This window comes from Piliocolobus tephrosceles, chromosome 13 (assembly GCF_002776525.5).
Source record: "Piliocolobus tephrosceles isolate RC106 chromosome 13, ASM277652v3, whole genome shotgun sequence".
Lineage (NCBI taxonomy): Eukaryota > Metazoa > Chordata > Mammalia > Primates > Cercopithecidae > Piliocolobus > Piliocolobus tephrosceles.
Window position 1 is genome coordinate 8,365,526 of NC_045446.1, and position 17,849 is coordinate 8,383,374.

General features: G+C 56.9%; 2 protein-coding genes across 2 annotated transcripts in view; one reads left to right on the forward strand and one right to left on the reverse strand.

The window, feature by feature from the left end:
- LOC111522433 overlaps window positions 1–7,665 on the forward strand; it is a 37,881-nt gene extending 30,216 nt beyond the window's left edge. The window contains exons 6-7 of the mRNA XM_023186536.2: window positions 1,442–1,551; window positions 5,774–7,665. The gene's annotated coding sequence lies outside the window, so the exon portion shown is untranslated. The remainder of the gene's footprint in view (window positions 1–1,441; window positions 1,552–5,773) is intronic.
- OVOL1 (ovo like transcriptional repressor 1) lies at window positions 7,660–17,849 on the reverse strand. The gene is made up of 4 exons (XM_023186468.2): window positions 17,435–17,849; window positions 10,656–10,873; window positions 10,177–10,366; window positions 7,660–9,858 (listed from the first exon to the last, which is right to left on the reverse strand). The coding sequence occupies exons 1-4, from the start codon at window positions 17,532–17,534 to the stop codon at window positions 9,563–9,565; spliced, it is 804 nt and encodes a 267-aa protein (XP_023042236.1). The 5' UTR covers window positions 17,535–17,849; the 3' UTR covers window positions 7,660–9,562.

Genomic DNA, 17,849 nt, shown 5'->3' on the forward strand with positions numbered 1-17,849 from the left:
TCCTTCCTTCCTTCCTTCCTTCCTTCCTTCCTTCCTTCCTTCCTTCCTTCCTTCTTCTTTCTTTTCTTTCTTTCTCAGACGGAGTTTCGCTCTTGTTGCCCAGGCTGGAGTATAATGGTGCGATCTTGGCTCTTCATAACCTCTGCCTCCCGGGTTAAGGCAATTCTGCTGCTTCAGCCTCCCGAATAGCTGGGATTACAGGCATGTGCCACCATGCTCAGCTAATTCTTTGTATTTTTAGTAGAGATGGGGTTTCTCCATGTTCTCCCGACCTCAGGTGATCCACCCTCCTTGGCCTCCCAAAGTGCTGGGATTACAAGTGTGAGCCACTACGCCCAGCCACATTTTATTTTTCTTACAGATATGTAGGAACTCTTTATATTAAGGCTGAAATTTCAAACCCCAAGCAAATCAAACTTCTTAGAGGGCTCCTGGCTTCCTTAGGGAATGCTTCCTCTTCACCTGGGCACGAAACTTAGCCAGGGCAGCTCTCAGCAGCCCCTCTGCCCTGACTCCAGCACCCACCGCCTCCCTTACAGGGCTTGGCCTGAGGGCTGTGGTGGCCCCACAGAGGTCCCTACTCGAGGCTTCAGAGAACCCTGGCAGGAGCCTCTTAGAACTCCCAGGAAGGGAGTGGAGGGGAGCAAATGCTTAGGGGGCGTTTGAGTCAGAGGAGAGTGCGCTGGTTGGGGAGGGCAGTAGGCACTAGTCTGGCACACAGGGAACCCCACTCCTCCAGGGCCGATGCTCTAGCAAAGCCTGAGAGCTGGTGAGCGCGCCCTTGCCCTGTTGTTATCGCCAGCAGCTTCATTTGTGCGACTGGTGACAGGGACGCAAGTCCTTCCAGTCCTGGTCTCGTCTGTCCGCTGTGCCTGGGGAGGGAGGCGCTCAGGCCTGTTACCTGCCTGGAGTCCTCAAGGGGAAGAGGCGGAGGGAGCCGGCTGGACTAGCCCCGCCAAGGCCGAGGCGGTGAGGGCAGGATGAGTTTCTTACCCACCAAGATCATTACTTTGGAAAATTGGAAGTGCAGGGAGGAGTTAGGGCGTGGTGGGGGCGGACGTTGGGAGTTCCTTCCGGAGCTCCTGTGGGTTTGGAATGTCCTCGCTCACTCTGGATCCCCCAGCGTCTTCCTTCCTGCACTTCCGTCTCACCCTTCCTCCAGGTCTGGGACATTTAAGAGACAGCTATGGCTGAGACATTAGCAGGAGCAAACACACCTGGCAGTGGTGTGGCGGGGCCAGCCCTGGGCACCTGTGGTCTCCCTCCGGGTCTTGGGTTTAGTTCCCTGCAGTTGGGCTTCGGGGTGTCCCCACTCTCTTTCCTTCTACTTCCACACATTCTTGGGAAGACAGTGGCATTCTCTAGAGAAAGTCCAGGCTGCCGGGACACTCTGCTCTGCGGGGAGCGTGGGCTGACCATGGCTGTTTCTTAACTTCTTTAGGTTTGACTGCCCTTGTCTAGAAAGTGACAGTGACAGTAACAGTGCCAGCCTTTCAGGGTTGCTGGAAGATTAAATGAGATGCCATGTGCAGTATGCCAGACAGATGGCAGGTAGGTGCCCACCCAGGTTAGTATTTCTTCCTCCTTTGTCTTTTCTCAACTCTCTTGACATGGGGTGTACATTCGGGAGCTTAAGAGATTCCTGCTGGAGGGTGGAGTCTGTGGTGGTGGAGTCTCTGCGCCCTGGGGCAACCTGGCCCCCTCCAGTCTGCACTTCTCACCCTCCTCTTCCGCTGCCTGGACTGGGCCATGTTTGTTTCCCCCACTCGAAGGTGACCTTCTGGACAGAGGTCATCTTAGGCATCTTGCATCCTCAAAACCTGAGCACTGCCCCGGCACAGAGTGGGTGCAGAGACTGAATGTTTGGAGACAAAATGAAGAACTGAATGGGAAGGAGTTTCATAAGCACTTGAGGACCTGAGAGACAAGAGCCCAAACTTTAGAGTCTAGCTGGCATCAGGTCAGAGCCCAGCTCATCACTTGCTCACCATATGACCTTGAGCAAGATGGTTAATTTCCCTGAGTCTCAGTTTTTTTGCCTAAAAATAGCAGCAATAATAGCTACCTCCTAGGGTTGTTTTGGGGACTAGGGGACTAGAGATGATGTCAGAGGCTTCGGCCTGATGCGTAGTAGGAGCTCAGGTAGTGCAAGTCATGATTAGCTGCTATTACAGGACTATTTACTTCTGCCCCCAAAGCCAAATCTTGCCCCAAGAACTCTTGGTCTTTTTTTTTTTGAGATGGAGTCTCACACTGTTGCCTGGGCTGGAGTGCAGTGGCGCAATCTCGGCTCACTGCACCTCCGCCTCCTGGGTTTAAGCGATTCTCTGCCTCAGCCTCCCGAGTAGCTGGGATTATAGGCGCGTGCCACCATGCCTGGCTAATTTTTGTGTTTTTAATAGAGACAGGGTTTCACCATTGTTGGCCAGGCTGGTCTTGAACCCCTGATCTCAGGTGATCCTCCCGCCTCCACCTCCCAAAGTGCTGGGATTACAAGCGTGAGCCACTGCACCCGGCCTCTGAGCACATTTTAAATGACCTGTTTTCTTTGTGTTTTACTCTGTTTTATTTTATTTTTATTTATTTATTTTATTTTTTGAGACCATCTTGCTCTGTCGCCCAGACTGGAGTGCAGTGGTGCGATCTCAGCTTACTACAACCTCTGCTTCCTGGATTCAAGTGATTCGTTTTTGTTTTTGTTTTTTTGAGACGGAATCTTGCTCTATTGCCCAGGCTGGAGTGCAGTGGCACGATCTCGGCACACTGCAAGCTCCGCCTCCCAGGTTCATGCCATTCTCCTGCCTCAGCCTCCCGAGTAGCTGGGACTACAGGCACCCGCCACCACGCCTGGCTAATTTTTTTGTATTTTTTTAGTAGAGACAGGGTTTCACCATGTTAGCCAGGATGGTCTCGATCTCCTGACCTCATGATCCACCCGCCTCGGCCTCCCAGAGTGCTGAGATTACAGGCGCGAGTCACCGCGCCCAACCAATTTTTTTTTGTATTTTTAGTAGATATGCAGTTTCACCATGTTAGCCAGGATGGTCTGGATCTCCTGACCTCGTGATCTGCCCGCCTTGGCTTCCCAAAGTGCTGGGATTATAGGCGTGAGCCACCATGCCTGGCCTTTATTCTATTTTAAAAGATTGATCAAAGTAGGATTATATGGAATCATTTCACAGAGAGACAGAAAGTGAGGAATGGAGGAAATCAGCTCTTACAATCAGGAAACAACCTGGAAGATCTAAGTTACAAGGGAGCGGCCTTGCCCAAGACCCCAATCTCCACACTTGAGTCAACCTACCCCCAGCATGGGCGCCACAGGGATGAGGTGCCTGAGCCCCCACATGCAGCCTGCCTGCCGTCCCCGCTGCCCCCATGCCACCTCCGCAGGGGAGAGCTGGGGTGTTGGGGGAGGGTGGTGAACTGGGAGCTGACTGGTTGGTTGTAGGGACTGAAAGAGCCAGGCCCTGGAGCCTAAGGTGGGAGAGCAGGAGCCAAAGAGACTCCAGAGCTCAGGAGGAGAGCTTTGGCTGTGAAAAGAGTGGGACATCCTGGGTCAGGTGGCTGCCATCGCCCGAGGGAGTGGACCCAGAGGACAGTGAGAGGGTGAGAGGGGAGCCCCTGCCCACAGCGAGTCCAGGTTCAGCTCAGGGAGCCGCCTTGCTACAGGTCTTGCTGTCCGCTCGGCTGTCTTTTCCATCCCACTCGGCTCACCAGCGTTTTCTCCCTAGCTCTACCTTCTTGGATCTGATGAGCAGGCCTGGAAGTCACGGCCAGTGTACTTTGACCGTAGAGGATTTTGTGGCTGTGTCCCACCTGCAGCGCCAGAATTAGGTCCCTTTAGTGAGTCCCAGCAAATGACCCCCAGCCAGGCCAGCAGCCCTCCAGCCCTTCCCAGCAGCTGGGGGTTGGGGCGCTGGAAGAGTCTCCCGCTGCCTGCACCGCTCTCTTGGCCTCCCTGCCCTTGGCCCCTCCTGCAGGGCAACCTCCCAGCCTTTGGCCTTCTCACCTCTGCCAGTTTGCCAGCAAGTGCCTTCAAGAGTTTTTATGAGGCCCAGCATGGTGGCTCATGCCTGTAATTCCAGCACTTTGGGAGGCCAAGGCGGGCAGATCACCTGAGGTCAGGAGTTCGAGACCACCCTGGCCAACATGATGAAACCCCATCTCTACTAAAAGTACAAAAATTAGCTGGGCATTTTTGGCGGGCACCTATAATCCCAGCTACTCAGGAGGCTGAGGCAGGAGAATCACTTGAACCCGGGAGGCAGAGGTTGCAGTGAGCCGAGATTGTGCCACTGCACTCCAGCCTGGGTGACAAGAGCGAGTGAGACTCTGTCTCAGAAAAAAAAAAAAAAAAAAAGGTTTTTATGGAGTCTTTAGAGCAGAGAGGACCTGGAACTTTTGGATTTAGGAGCCCACCTCATTTTATAGATGAGGAAACAGAGGTGGTCACTCGCCCGGGATCACGTAGACAGTGACAGAGGGGCTAGGCTCAGACCAGGCTCCTGATTTGAGGCCCTGCTCTTCCCCTGCACCACTGATGGGTGCCTGACCAAGCAGAGGAAGGCAGCCTTGGCTGTTGGTGCTACACTTCTGATATTGTCCAAAATCACATTAGCTCTTCTTTTTTTTCTGGGAGATGGGGTCTCACTCTGTCACCCAGGCTGGAATGCAGTGGTGCAATCTCAGTTTACTGCAGTCTTGACCTCCCAGGCTCAAGCGATTTTCCCACCTTAGTCCCGGGAGTAGCTGAGACTAGAGGAACATGCTACCATGCCCAGCGTTTTTTTTTTTTTTTTTTTTTTTTTTGAGACAGAGTCTTGCTCTGTCACCCTGACTGGAGTGCAGTGGCTCAATCTCAGCTCACTGCAACCTCTGTCTCCAGGTTCAAGCGATTCTCCTGCCTCAGCCTCCTGAGTAGCTGGGATTATAGGAGTGTGCCACCATGCCCGGCAGATTTCTGTATTTTTCGTAGAGACAGGGTTTTGCCATGTTGGCCAGGCTGGTCTGGAACTCCTGACCTCAGGAGATCCACCCGCCTCAGCCTCCCAAAGTGCTGGGATTAAAGGCATGAGCCACCACACCCTGCCTAATTGTAATTTTTTTTTTTGTAGAGACAGGATCTCCCTATGTTGCCCAGGCTTGCCTCTAACTCCTGGGCTCAAGCAATCCTCCTGCCTTGGCTTCCCAGAGTTTTGGGATTACAGCTGTGAGCCACCACTCTCAGCCATCATTAGCTCTTTTTTGGGTGGTGGGGGAAGGGACTGCCCCATTTTCCTGTTGACCTGTTGAACTTCAAGTCACTGAAAAAACCTAAATTGTTTTACAACTTTTTGTTCTGATTGTAAAAATAATATATATTCACTATTAAAAAAAAATGGAGCGGGGAACAGTGACTCACACCTGTAATCCCAGCACTTTGGGAGGCCAAGATGGGCGGATTACCTGAGGTCAGGAGTTTGAGACCATCCTGGCGAACATGGTGAAACCCTGTCTCTTACTAAAAATACAAAAAATTAACTGGGCATGGTGGTGGGTGCCTGTAATCCGTGCTACTCGGGAGGCTGAGGCAGGAGAATAACTTGAACCCTGGGAGCCAGAGGTTGGAGTAAATTGAGATCACGCCACTGCACTCCAGCCTGGGCGACATGAGCAAAACTCCATCTCAAAAAATATATATATTGGAAAATATTCCAAGATAGAATATAAATCTTAATGGCACTTACTGTTGTTGTTTTTCCCACCCTGCACTTGGTTGTTTCGTTTTTAGGTATAAAAATAGGACTCTCCGTTCATCCTTGATAAGGCCGTCTGGCTACGTCCCCCAGCTCTCCTGTGTCTCAGAACCTTGTATAGTTACCAGTTCTCGCTGGCACCTAAGGCAGGACTCAAAAAATGCCTACGGTGTGACTGGCTGAATGAAGAGGCATCGGCTTTAGTGGAAACAGGGACGCCTTCCATCCCGCTCCTGGCTTCACTCCTCTCCCCTGGTGTCTGAGCCCCCTTTCCTTCCCTGAAACACCTCCTCCTCTGTTCTCCTCACATCCTCCTGTTCTTCCAGCCCAGCTGCAGACCCACCTCTTCCAAGAAGCCTTTGTTCTTTCTGATGCAAAAGACTGCTTTGGGGTTCCATAGTGTTTGTAGTTTGGCCACACGATTTGTTCTGGGTTAGATAATCTCGTCTCTTTTTCCCAGTCAGCAGAGCCCTGTACACTTCTCGTTTCCCTCACAGCCGCCATCCAACAGAACCCGGAGAAGATTCTGGGCCGGAAATGTGACTGGTCCCGCCCTGCTAGGGAAGAGTTCGTCTGGGTGACACAGGGCACAGCACCCACCTGAGCTCATCTGAGGCGTGGGAGGAAGTGCAGCGGCTCAGAGGGAGCCTCTTCCACCCCTCCACTGCCCCGCTTCCTGGAGGCATGTCCCGCCTCCTGAAATTCATGTGGTGGGCCGTCCCGGGCTCCCAACAGCGGGGCTGCACGTCTTGGGATAGGAAATGGGATTGAGTTGGCCTTTCACAGAGAGTTCTCTCTAGATAAGATAAATCCTTCAGGCCCCGCTATTTAGAGACGGAAGATGGGTTAGGGCCCTTTTTAGTCCTGTGGGCTGACTACAGGGAGCCTTGGAAAAGGATGTCTTCCCTCACCTCACAGCACCTAGTACCAACCCTTCTCACGCCTCCTGGAACAAGACCAATGGCCCAGGCCTGTAGCTTTCTTATCCATCTGGCCGGGCCATGGTGGAAAAGCACAAACTGGAACTCAGGGCCCCCAAAGAGATCAGTCTCCCAGAGCAATCATGGTAAGCGACAGGGAAAGCCAGACAAGCTCCAGATTTCCTCCTAGTTTGAATTTCCTAGAGGGACCCTACGTCCCCTCCTGCTTTCTCCATCCATAGCATGAGCAGCATTCCTGAGCAGAGCCTGGGCCAGGCCAGGCGGGTAGCATCCCAGCTCCACTGCTGGTCCGTCGTGAGACACTGTGTCAGCTGCCCAAATTCACTGTGCCAGGGTGGGGGTGGTCACAGAACCTGCCTCCGAAGCGAGTTGAGTCAAGTGAGCCAATACACGTAACACGCTTCTGAGTGTGCCTGGCACAGCACAAGTACTGTGCAGGTGTGGCCGTCCGTAGGTGCCTGGACACAGGTGTGGCCATTCCTGGGTGCCTGGATGCAGAGAGTGGCCGTCCCTAGGTGTGTGGACACAGAGTGTAGCTGTCCCTAAGTGTCTGACCGCAAGTGATGTGAGCTTTGCACCCTCTTTGGGACTGTGGCTCCTCCTATGGTCTAACCCTGAGGGGGCTCCTGGTAGGCCAAGACTGGATCCCTGGGTGACTATATAAAGCCTGGTGGTCTCAGCCTAGCAGAGGCCACCAGTCAGGAGGCAGGGTGGTATGAGGCAGATGGACAGAACCCAGGGGACCCCGCTGCCGCAACTGCCAAGAGCAGTGAATGCTGAACCAGGACTCAGCAGGCAGTGACTGTCCGAGGCCCTGGGCAGGTCACTTAAGCTATCTGGGCCAGGCTCTTGTCTTGACCAGGGCCTCCCCCCGGTGACCGAAACGAAGAAAGGTTTGGGTAAGAATAGTCAATCGTTTCGATTACTTCTGTGCATGGGGAAAGAGGGGCCCATAAGACAAAAACATCCAAAACACAGAAAACATTAGATCTCTAATTTTAATAGCTGAGAGGAAGGTTATAAAATAAAACAGACAACACAGAGCTTCATGACGGCCTCAGATTGGCAGTCAACCCAGGGATACAGAAATGTAAACAAAACAGAGCTTCCAGATAACATTAGTGTGTGCTGCGTAACTTTCAGAATACGGCAGCTCCCCAGACACTCTCAAGTCAAGCGAAACAAGAGTTTTTAGAACCAATCTATACACATTTCAGAGGGCAGTCCAGGAAGGCGCCTTCCTCTTAGGTCAGCCCAGGGCTGGGCCCGAGCCTGAGCCCAGGGAGGTGCAGACACTACCAGGAGTGTGCAGACACTACTCCTCCTCCCAGAGGAGGCCAAAGTGGTTCTGCTTCGGGCGGGGTTTGGCTTTAAGGGGCTGACCCGCTGGCTGTGTTGTGGGGACCGCTTTTGCATTTGCCTCTGGCAGGCTGGCTCTGACCCCTGCCTGTCTTTCCCTTTGGCCCACAAGACACACACCCCTTTATACCCAGAATCCCTTTCCCAGCTGCAGCAAGGGAGCCAGCCAGCCAGCCAGCCAGGATGGCTCTCACCACAGGCACTCCAAACGCCAGCCTGGCCAGGTGAAGAAGTCAGAAAAAAGGCAACAGATACAATTTGATAGCCATCAAATCCTCTCCTCCCTCTGGAAGTTTCTGAGGTGCTGGTCGTCATTCTGTCCCATTTTTTGCCACTGTGCTAGGGCTTTTGACTCGACCAAGAAAAGGGCCGGCCTTCCAGCCTGGCCCTGCAAGAGTGTCCTAGTGCTTCAGGTAGTGGATGGGCATCGGCATTCGTCCCACCTGCCTGCCCCCTAAAGCCCTAGAAGGACACACCCTCAGCATCAGGCCAGCTCTCCAGGTCACTGGGGCTTGCCTTGACAGGATGTGCAGGGCAGAGCCTGGAGGGAAGAGCAGAAGACGCCACGTGCTGTTTGCAGGAGCAGCCATCCAGGGCACCGCTGGAGGAAGATGTTCCAGTGACTGTCTCAGCACGTACAAAGAATGGGGGTGGGCTGGGGCAGCCCCTGCCCAGAGCCAAGGCACAGAGGAGGTTTGAAATGTCCAGGATAAATAGAAGCGCGTGGGAATGGAGAAAAGCCAGCTCCATCCCGCTCTTAAAAACATCGCCATTGGCACCAAAATATATTAACATCTGTACATGTGTCATCTTAAAAAAAAAAAAAAAAAAGGAAATAAAACCTTCTTGGCACCTTGCAGTTTATTTCTTAGAAATGAGGTGATATGTGGAAAGACTTCCTGTGCGTACACATGCACGCACAGAGCAGTGCATACACACAAGCACACGCACACACACGGCTGGGCACACACGTGTGCCTCTCCTTGCCAGAAGGACAAAGCCCTCCAGAACCCTGAGCATTAGAGGAAGCCCTGCCAGGTGGGGGGTTCGCTGCCAGCCCCCACCACGGTTGTTTGCAGAGGTGCCCTTTGCCAGTGCTTTTGACTCTGCTGTCCACTGAGGACCTGCAGCCCCTGCCCGGTGCTGAGAGGCGGGGGCAGTGGGATCCTAGCTCAAATTTCCTCTGGGTAGGAAGTCCTGCTGCCAGGCACGCAGTGCCTGTCTCTGTGGGCGGCTGCTTCTGATTGAAGGCAGCCTTGGCCTCATCCCGTCTCCAGACACAGGCACATCTTCTCAGGCTCAGAGCAGCCTCAGCCCATAAGTCAAAAATGCAAAAATGAGCAGAGGTCATTGCTGGGCCTGAGTGAACACGTGTGCCCAGAGGGGAGACCAAGGCACGGGGGCTCCAGTCCTGATCACTGGTGTTCGGGTGAGAGGTCGCAGGAGGGTGGGCTGGCCACGCAGCTGGGAGGCAACCCTGGACCCTCTCAGGGCCTCTGGGAGCACCCCCAGGGCTCGAGCCACTCACAGGTGGGGGCTGCCCTGCAGCAGGGAAGTGACAGTGTTCTGTAGTGCCACGGCCACCTTCTTGGAGGTCTTGCGCAGCAGTGGGCTGTCAGGGTGGTGCTCCTTCAGGTGCAGGACATGGCCCTCCTGGCTCTCAGATGTGCAGCCACACTCCTCACACACGTACAGCTTGGCCCGCCGCTCCTTGTACGCGTACTTCTGCTGCACGCCATGGATCTTCTTGAGGTGAGACTCCAGAGAGCAGCGCTGCGTGAAGGCCTTGTCACACAGGCTGCACTTGTAGGGCCGCACGCCTGCGGAGAGGACAGGGGCCAGCATCAGAGACCTGGCAGGGACTTTGGAGGCTGTCGGCTGCTTCTGGACACAGAAAGGACAGGACCCCTGCCTCTCGGGCCAAGGGATGAACGGAGGCCTGTCCAACACCAATTTCCCGAGTGACTCTCAAATCAAAACTCCTAACTGATGAGCTCAGGAGGACTTTGGCCCTGAGCTCCGGGATGCCCTCCCAGGCTGCCCGTCACCAAGGGAGAGCAGGGGGTGCTGGGCTTTTCCCGCACGGCCGCAGCCAGGCGGATCTGGCGTGCTTCTCCCAGCCATGGGCTTCTGCTTACCAGTGTGAGTTCGGACGTGTCTCTTGAGGTCGAAGGTGTCATTGAAGCCCTTCCCACAGTATGTGCAGAGGTGCCTCTTGACGTCGTTGTGACACTTCATGTGGCGGTTCAGCATGCGCTGGTAGGTGAAGGCCTTCTGGCAGATGTGGCAGGTGAACAGGTCTCCACTGGGACTGTCCCCAAGGGTCACCTGTGGGTGAGGACAGCATTGCTGACAGACATCCAGAAGTTGGGGCCACAGGCCGGCAGATTGGGAAGACGTGGATGCCAGCCCCCAGTGCCCCTGAGGAGGGTGGTGCCCACCTCCCAGAGGCCACAGCTCTGTGCCATCTGCCCGGAGATCGGCACTCCTCTGCAGAAACCTTGGCCCAGGTCCCAGGTCATTCTCTGCCTACATCTCACTTGTGCCATGTCTTACGACCTGGACGCAGGTCTACATCCACGGCCCTGGCCCTCAGAGACAGCGTGAGTGGCATTACCTTCATCTTGGTGCGCAGGAAGCCATGGTCTCTGCTTTGGGGGTCTGTCAAGTGTCCCGTGTCTTCAGAGGGCAGCTGGGCCACCACACAGGGCCCAGGGGCCACACTGTAGCTAGAGTCTCGAAGGCTCATGTTCAAAGCCAGGGGGCAGGAAGGGGGTTCGGCCACAGAGGGCTCCGGCTCCCGGTAGGGTTGTGGCGGGCAGAAGCCCAGGCTGACTGGGGAGAGAACAGATAGGTGAGGGGCTTGGTAGAGAAGAGAGGATCCAGCGGGGTTTCCGGAAGCTTCCCTAGCCATGAGACGGCTGGAACCTGGAGACTCCGTCCCTCCCATTGCAGACATGTGGCAGAGCGGGGCTGCCCCGACCACCACTGCTGTACCGCCCTCCCGCCCTATTAAGGTAATTGCAGGTGATGCCAGCCAAGCGCCACTGCCCGCTGAGTAATTTGTGTCTTAGCGGAACTGGGAGGACCGAATTGCCCTGCCAATTATCCCTCAGGAGTTGTCTGCCTGCCCCACCTGGGCCAGTCCCTCTGAATGCCAGGCCTCATCCACTCTCCCACAGGGACAAAGGGCACTGGGAGCCGGAGCCCTCTGGCCGAACCCCCTTCCTGCCCCCTGGCTTTGAACATGAGCCAGTGGAGACCTTCTGCCCAGGGACAGCTCTTGGAGCCGCATCAGAATGGTCCCCGGTGGTCTGGACCACTCCAGGCCTCTCCTCCGACAGATTTGGCTGCTGGTCTTGGGGGTGTGGGTGGTCCTAGCCCTGCTTCCCACCCCCACCCCAGCAGGCCAGTTCCTGCTGTTGCAGCCCAGGGCTCCAGGCTCTCCACTCCCAGCTGGTCCCAGCTCTGCAGGGAAACAGGCCAGGTGGGTGGAACAGGGAGGAGGTCAGGGAGCCGCAGGTGGATGCAGCCTAACAGTCTCGGCGGCCTGCCCAGCCTTATGCAACCCTCCCCCTCGGCAGGACCGCTCGCTGGGGCATGTCGGGCTGGGCTCCCTCAGCAGCGGCAGCACCGATACCTGGCAGCCCCTGGATGCAGCCACGCCCCATGACAGGCACCTCACACCGAACGGGCCAGGGAGGCTTGGCTTCAGACCCTAAGCCCAGTGCTGACTACAGAGGACCAGAAAGAGAGCACTCTCGAGGGACACAGAAAGACAATTCTCAAAGCCAACAGAGCTGGGGCAAATTTTTCAACTTAATATTTTTCTTCCAAAGAGCCTGAGCTCGGTACTTGAAACCCGTAAGCTAAGGATATCCTCCAAGCTTCAGAAGGAAAAATCATGAGGGGCCTATGACCTAAAGGATGAGTGAGCTTCTGAGGGAGGCTGATGTGGGATTGCAGAAGCAGGAGCATGGCCCCGTGCACCCTGCCGTCCCGCGGCCGGCGAGGCAGAGAACGGGCGAGGGCCCAGGCAGGAGGGCTGCTGCCCTCACCTCTTCTCCCAGGAGGACAGGGACGTGGGGGAAGCAGAGGAATGTGGTTGTGGAGCAAGGGTGCGTTTGACAGTGCTGAAGTTTCGGGAGAGGCCCCAGCTCCCGCCCCCTCAAAATACAACAAAGGTCTGAGAAAGAAGAATGCACCCGCCGCCGCCCAGAACCCGTCCTGCAGGCACTGGCGTCCGTCTGTCCGGGGGCCTTTAATGGGCCACCTCATTCCTAGGGTTGATTCACCAGTGCCTGACCCAGGCCTGGCCTCTGGGCTGGCATTGCACCTCTCTCTGAGCCTGTGTCGGGGTCTGGCTGTCTACCCCGGCTTGTTCCCCTGCCACAGGAGCTGTCTGGCTGGGGGTGGACAGGGGCGATGGTGAGCTTCTCAGGCAGGCGCGCCTGCTATTGGTGACCTTGGCTGAGAATTCAAAGCTGGGTGACAGTTTCCATTTCTCAATCCAGGTGGAGACAAACAGGAACCCCTACCCGCCTCTGCCTGTCAGTACTGGATGGTGTGAGCGAGATCCCCCAGCCGCACCACAGCAGGAGACAGCAGGTGAGGGACGGGCTGAGCCCACAACGGTGGCTCTCTGGGCTGCCCTGCTCCACCAGAGGGGAGGCTTATGGTTAGGGTCCTGAGATCCATGCATTTGTGAGGAGACCTGTGTCCTTTGCCTGCCTCTGCTGTTTCACACAAACCTGGCCGAGCTGGTGCTGGGAGACCGGGGCCAGAGAGTGGGCCTGCCTGCTTTGGCTCTCTGGTCCACCTCCACCCTGAGTGAGGGGCAGAGGAGGCTGGATGGGCGGCCACCGGCCGCCAGGGTGGGGATGTTTGCCTCATCCCACCCACCCTGCCAAACCTGTCTCCCTACCACCCCCATGAGCATATCCCTCCTGCGGCCACACACATAGGGAGTGCGCACTGGCGTGCCACCTGGCACTGAGTGTCGCTGAGTGGCAGGAGGCAGGAAGCAGAACTGGTTGGGCCCTGCTTGTGGTGCTCTCTGTCCCTAATTAGATGTTTCCGGCAAGGCGGTGGCGCTGTGACCACTCATCACCCGCCCACAGCTGTGGAGTATGGCAAGGCCAAACTAGCCTGGCCCTCTTCCTACTGCCTAGGGGCTTACGGGTCCCCTCCTACTGGCCCAACTTGCCTCTACCTGGACAATGTTGAGGGCCAGGCCCAGAGCAGAGGCACGCACACCGAGGGACCATGTCCAGGGCAGTTGCCCATCAAGGCCTGTCTCCTGCCTTAGCCTCTGTAAGTCCTCCATCTCTTGGATGGAAAGCTGTTGGCCCAGATGTTGGGCAAAGTGCCAGATCCCCCCATCCAAGGCCTCAGGACAGGGCTGGGCACGAGGCCTGTCCCTGGCTCTCTGGAGAGAGCAAATGAAGCAGATGCAAGAATGACCCCCTCCTGGGCCCCGCTGACCACATGGGTGCTGCCCCGGAACATGGGGGTCAGCCCAGTTCTGAAGGTGAGACGGGGGCCCAGCATGTCAGCACAGTGCAGCTGGTTTTCAGCAGCCTTACACCCTTATCAGGAAGGGCTGGTGCCCCCGTGCCCATCTCCTCTGTTCCCTGTAGGTCAGCTAGCAAATCATCCAAAAGGACCCAGCACCAGCCAGAGGCAGGCCAGCCCAGAATCGCATGGGCCACTCTCTGCGCCTTCTGTTTCCACTGTGAACTTCCAGAAGTTCCTTCAGACAGTATATTTTCCCTCTTTCCCAACCACTTTTCACTGGGTATCCACAAAGAAGTTAAAACTGTGCCTTGGCCCTCCTGCCAGGGTGCCCGCCCAGAACAGTGGGGGCAGTGCTTCCTGTTGCAGCCCCCCACCCAGCCAGGCACAGGCCCAGTGTCCCTGTGGGACTCCATCCAGGACTTGTTGAAATGGCCGATGATACAAAGGAGCCCCGACTTCACCCATGGCCAGCTTCCCTCGCCATCCTTCCTGCGGCCAAAGGACTTGCCCTCACCTGTTCTTTCCAGGACAAATCATCTGCCAGGTTTCTGCCTCAGGACACCCAAGCTCAGAACAGACGTCCTAGCAGCCTGGGTGACAGGATCCCGGGGGACAGGTAGGAGTCTCATCTAGCTGGCTGCCTAGGCCCATCCTGCTCTTCTGTCTCTATCCACTGTATGGCTGTCCACTCTCCTAGCCCCACTCCCTGGCAAGCACAGCAAACATCTCCTTCGCTGCCAAACACGGCCCAGGAATTACTACAGGGTAACCATTCCATTGGAGGCTGGAGTTCTCCCCATCCTCACCCCCGACGCATCCTCGGGCCCCAAAGCTCACTCTCAGCCTCCCTGACCAGCTGGAAAGAGACCTGCCCAAGTGCCCACACTACCTAGTGGTAGAGCCAGGCTGGGCTGCATTCCTTGAAGGAAGCTCCAGTGTCCCACCGCCCAGCCTGCTGGCCTCCCTGAGCTCGAGGGTCCACCAGGCTAGTGGCAGAGCAGACCGTGGCCAGCCCAGTGACAGAGGGGAGGCTGGGAAGCCTGGAAGAGGCCCTGGGATACTCCTTGACTCCAGCTTCCAGTCTGTCCTCAAGTGCCTTCCTGACCTGGAGATTTCACGCAGCAGGGGGTGGGGCTCCGCTGGGGGGTTGGGAGAACCAGCTTCAACCCTGTTCCTGGAGCCCTTCCCTGGTCAGTCCAGGAGGTAGAATTTACCCCCTGGGTACAGGTGCCTGGGTTTATCCTCAAGGAACCAGGCATTACTCCCTGTCACTCCAAGTCAATACTGACATAACAAAGGAAGGCGAGCGGAGGGCAGTTGTGGGGGGGCAGCAGTTCAAGGTGGCTTCCTAGCCAGTAATCCTTTCAAGTCTCCAGGGCGCATGCATGGAGCCGTCTTCACCTCTTCCCAGGGCAAAGATTCTGCCCTGGGAGTGAGAAGCTCTAGAATTCTACCTGGGGGAGACAGGCTGATGTGATTGTCAAACTGGGGCCCTGGAATCAGTGCTGTCAGGCTGGGGCCCAGCACCTCTGGCCAGTAAAACCTTCCCCTTCCAGGTGGTCTGTGGGAGGCTTTGAGGGTCTCAGAGGAACCTGGCAGGAAGGTCAGAACTCAAACACTCCCACGTTTCTGGGCCCTCCACTGGAAATAGGGTCAACGCTTAGCTGGTCACAACGTTCCAGGAATCTGTGAGGCGAACGGAAACGTGCCCAGCTGGCTCTGGGGTCATGGTTGGCTGGTGATGGAATGGCCCAGCCAGGGGACAGGCCAGCACAAAACACACCCCCACTCCCCAGCCATCTGAGGCACCCGAGCGTGGACTGCGGACATTCCCTTTCTCATTGCCAAAAACTGTGGGAAAACTCTTCAGTGGGCCACATGGCTTTCAGAGGTAAAATTAAGTTCTCTATCTTCTACCCTTTACTTGACCCACAGGATTCTCTCCTTGCCAGAGGGATGAGGACAAATTCTCCCTTCATCCTTGAGATTGGACTCCCATCACACATCCTGGATGAGCCTACAGAGAAGCCAGCAGGTCTCCCTCACCTGGACGGTGGCAGCCGGTGGCCCAGACCACCCAGAGGCCCTCCCCTCCACCTGATGGGACAGACCCTGGGGCATAAGTCTCCCCTGCCACTTCCACTGTGGTCACTAGAACTGTGGTGGAGAAAATCGCTAGGACACAAAGAAGTCAATGATTTCAACAAACGGAATTTCTTTGTCCTTTGTAAAAGTCAACACATGATCTGTTACTGATTGGGATGTGAAATAAAGCTAAAAATAACAGCACACTGAGCCTGGCTCAGAGCTCAGCTCACCTTTACCACGGTCCAAGTTCAGTTTATCAGATCCCAAGGAGCAGCTAAGCAGCAAGTCAAACACAGGTGAGGGCGGAAGGCGGAGCGGGGAGGGGGCTCCGGGCCTCTGCGTGCCCCCACAAACCCCCAGGTAGAGAACCAGCCAGTTCACCAGGGATGGTGGCCAAGCAAGAAGCTATAAACAGAATCCTGAGCCCACACCCTCATCTGCCACAGGTGAGGAGGCCACTCACGTCCCTTTTTGCCTCAGTTTCCCCAATGGGGTTATCAGGGTCTTCTGGCACATTCCCTTGTTTTAAGGAACTATGAAAGAGGGGTCCCCTTGAGATCAGGTTAAGCTGTGAAACATCCTGCCAGCACCACAGACCACAAAGACCTCACCACACTATCTCCAACAGCTGATTCAGGAGGGAAACTGAGCAAGAGCCCTCACAGGGCCCCTCACTGCTGCCCTCATTTCCCCACTTTCCTACAAGGCCTGGGGCGGTGCCAGGGAGTCTGCAGATCAAGGGTCAAAGTCAGTTGGTTAATTACTCCCCCCTCCCCCCTCGGAGGGGCTGGGCTGGGCGTTCAGAGCGTCCCCGCCCCGCCCCCAAGGCCTGGGGAGGGGGCGTTCGGAAGGAAGCAGGCTTTCTCCAGACCAAAGACTTTGTTGGGGGTTGGGGAGGACAGAAGGGGTAGGAGTGTTCTTGGGGCGTTCAGGGGAAGATGCCGCTGGAGGAAGAAGCAACTCGGGTTACTCATTCACAGTCGACGCTGTCTAGGCGTCTGCCAAAAATAACTGGGTACACCAGCTTCCCCGGGCCTGGCCCCCCGCTGTGGGGTGGGCTCCCTTCAGCTGCTTTCTATGCAATTGTGTCCTCCGCCAAGGTGAAGGAAGTGCGTTTCTAGCAGACGTGAGACCCGATCCCACCTCTGCTTTAAGGGCAAGAGGGGCGCAGCGGGCGCCTGCCCTACCGTCTCGGCGCACTGCGCGGGACCAGGAGCCAGAGCCCAACGAAAATTTGGGGGCCCACACCCCCCACCGGCTCGACCCTCACTCCGACCCGGCCACCAGTGTTGTCGGGGAGGAGGAAGGACCTGTGCGAGCGGCTGGAGCTCAGAGTCTTTTAACACAAATCTCGGCCGAAACTCCAGCTCGCTCCCAGCCCCTCAAAGTGGCATCGCTCCAGTGCCCTCCTCCCGCCTCATGCAAATCCCGGTTTTCTGGATTTACGACGTCGGAGCCGAGGGTCGCCTGAGCGGTGACACACCCCGCTGCCTCCTCTGTCCGCGGTTCAGGAGGTGGGGGGTAGCGGTTCCGCGCCCCCTAGGCCCTGGGAGCGGCTCCGCTTCCACCATGCAGCCCCCGCCCCCACCGGCGCTCTTCCGCCGGCCCCGGCCCCGCCCCCGCCCCCTGCGCCCCGGGTCGGGAGCAGCGGGCCCACCCAGCATGGGCCGCGGCCGCATTCAGCCTCGGAGCCCACACCGCGCCTGCCGTCCGGCTCCGCGGACCTACCTGCGCCCGCCCGCAGCCTCGACGCCGCCGCGGGCGCCGCAGGCCGGAGGGCGGCTGCCTCACCTGGCACGTAGATCTCGCCGCGCTCCTCATCTGGGAGCTCGCTCCAGTTCCTCTTGCACGTGGAGACGCACGGCTTCTTCACCAGGAACGCGCGGGGCATTTTGGAACCCTCGTCGCTGGACACGGGCCGCTTCCGTAACTGAAGCCGGGAGCCGTCCCACCTTTGCGGGGCCGGGCTGAACGCCGGGAACGGGGCACAGCAGGGAAGGAGTCGCTAAGGCGCCCCTACGTTCCGGTAAAGGTCCGAGCCCGGACGGCGCGCGCCGGTTCCAACTCCGCGGAGTGTCGCCGTCCTTCCTGCGAACGAGGTCCCTTGCGGCCAGGTACACCGGGCGGCGCGGGGAAGCGGCAGGTAAGCGTCTCCCGGCTCGACTGGCGTCCCCGCGGCCGCTCGGGAAGTCTTAAAGTGCGAGCC

Excerpts from the sequence above, each read along its gene's own strand:
- OVOL1 (XM_023186468.2), bottom strand. The coding sequence starts at position 17,534 with ATGCCCCGCGCGTTCCTGGTGAAGAAGCCGTGCGTCTCCACGTGCAAG. Across the intron at positions 10,874-17,434 it reads CGGCGAGATCTACGTGCCAG|TCAGCCTGGGCTTCTGCCCG; the intron begins GTGAGGCAGCCG and ends TTCTCTCCCCAG. Across the intron at positions 9,859-10,176 it reads ACACGTCCGAACTCACACTG|GCGTGCGGCCCTACAAGTGC; the intron begins GTAAGCAGAAGC and ends TCCTCTCCGCAG.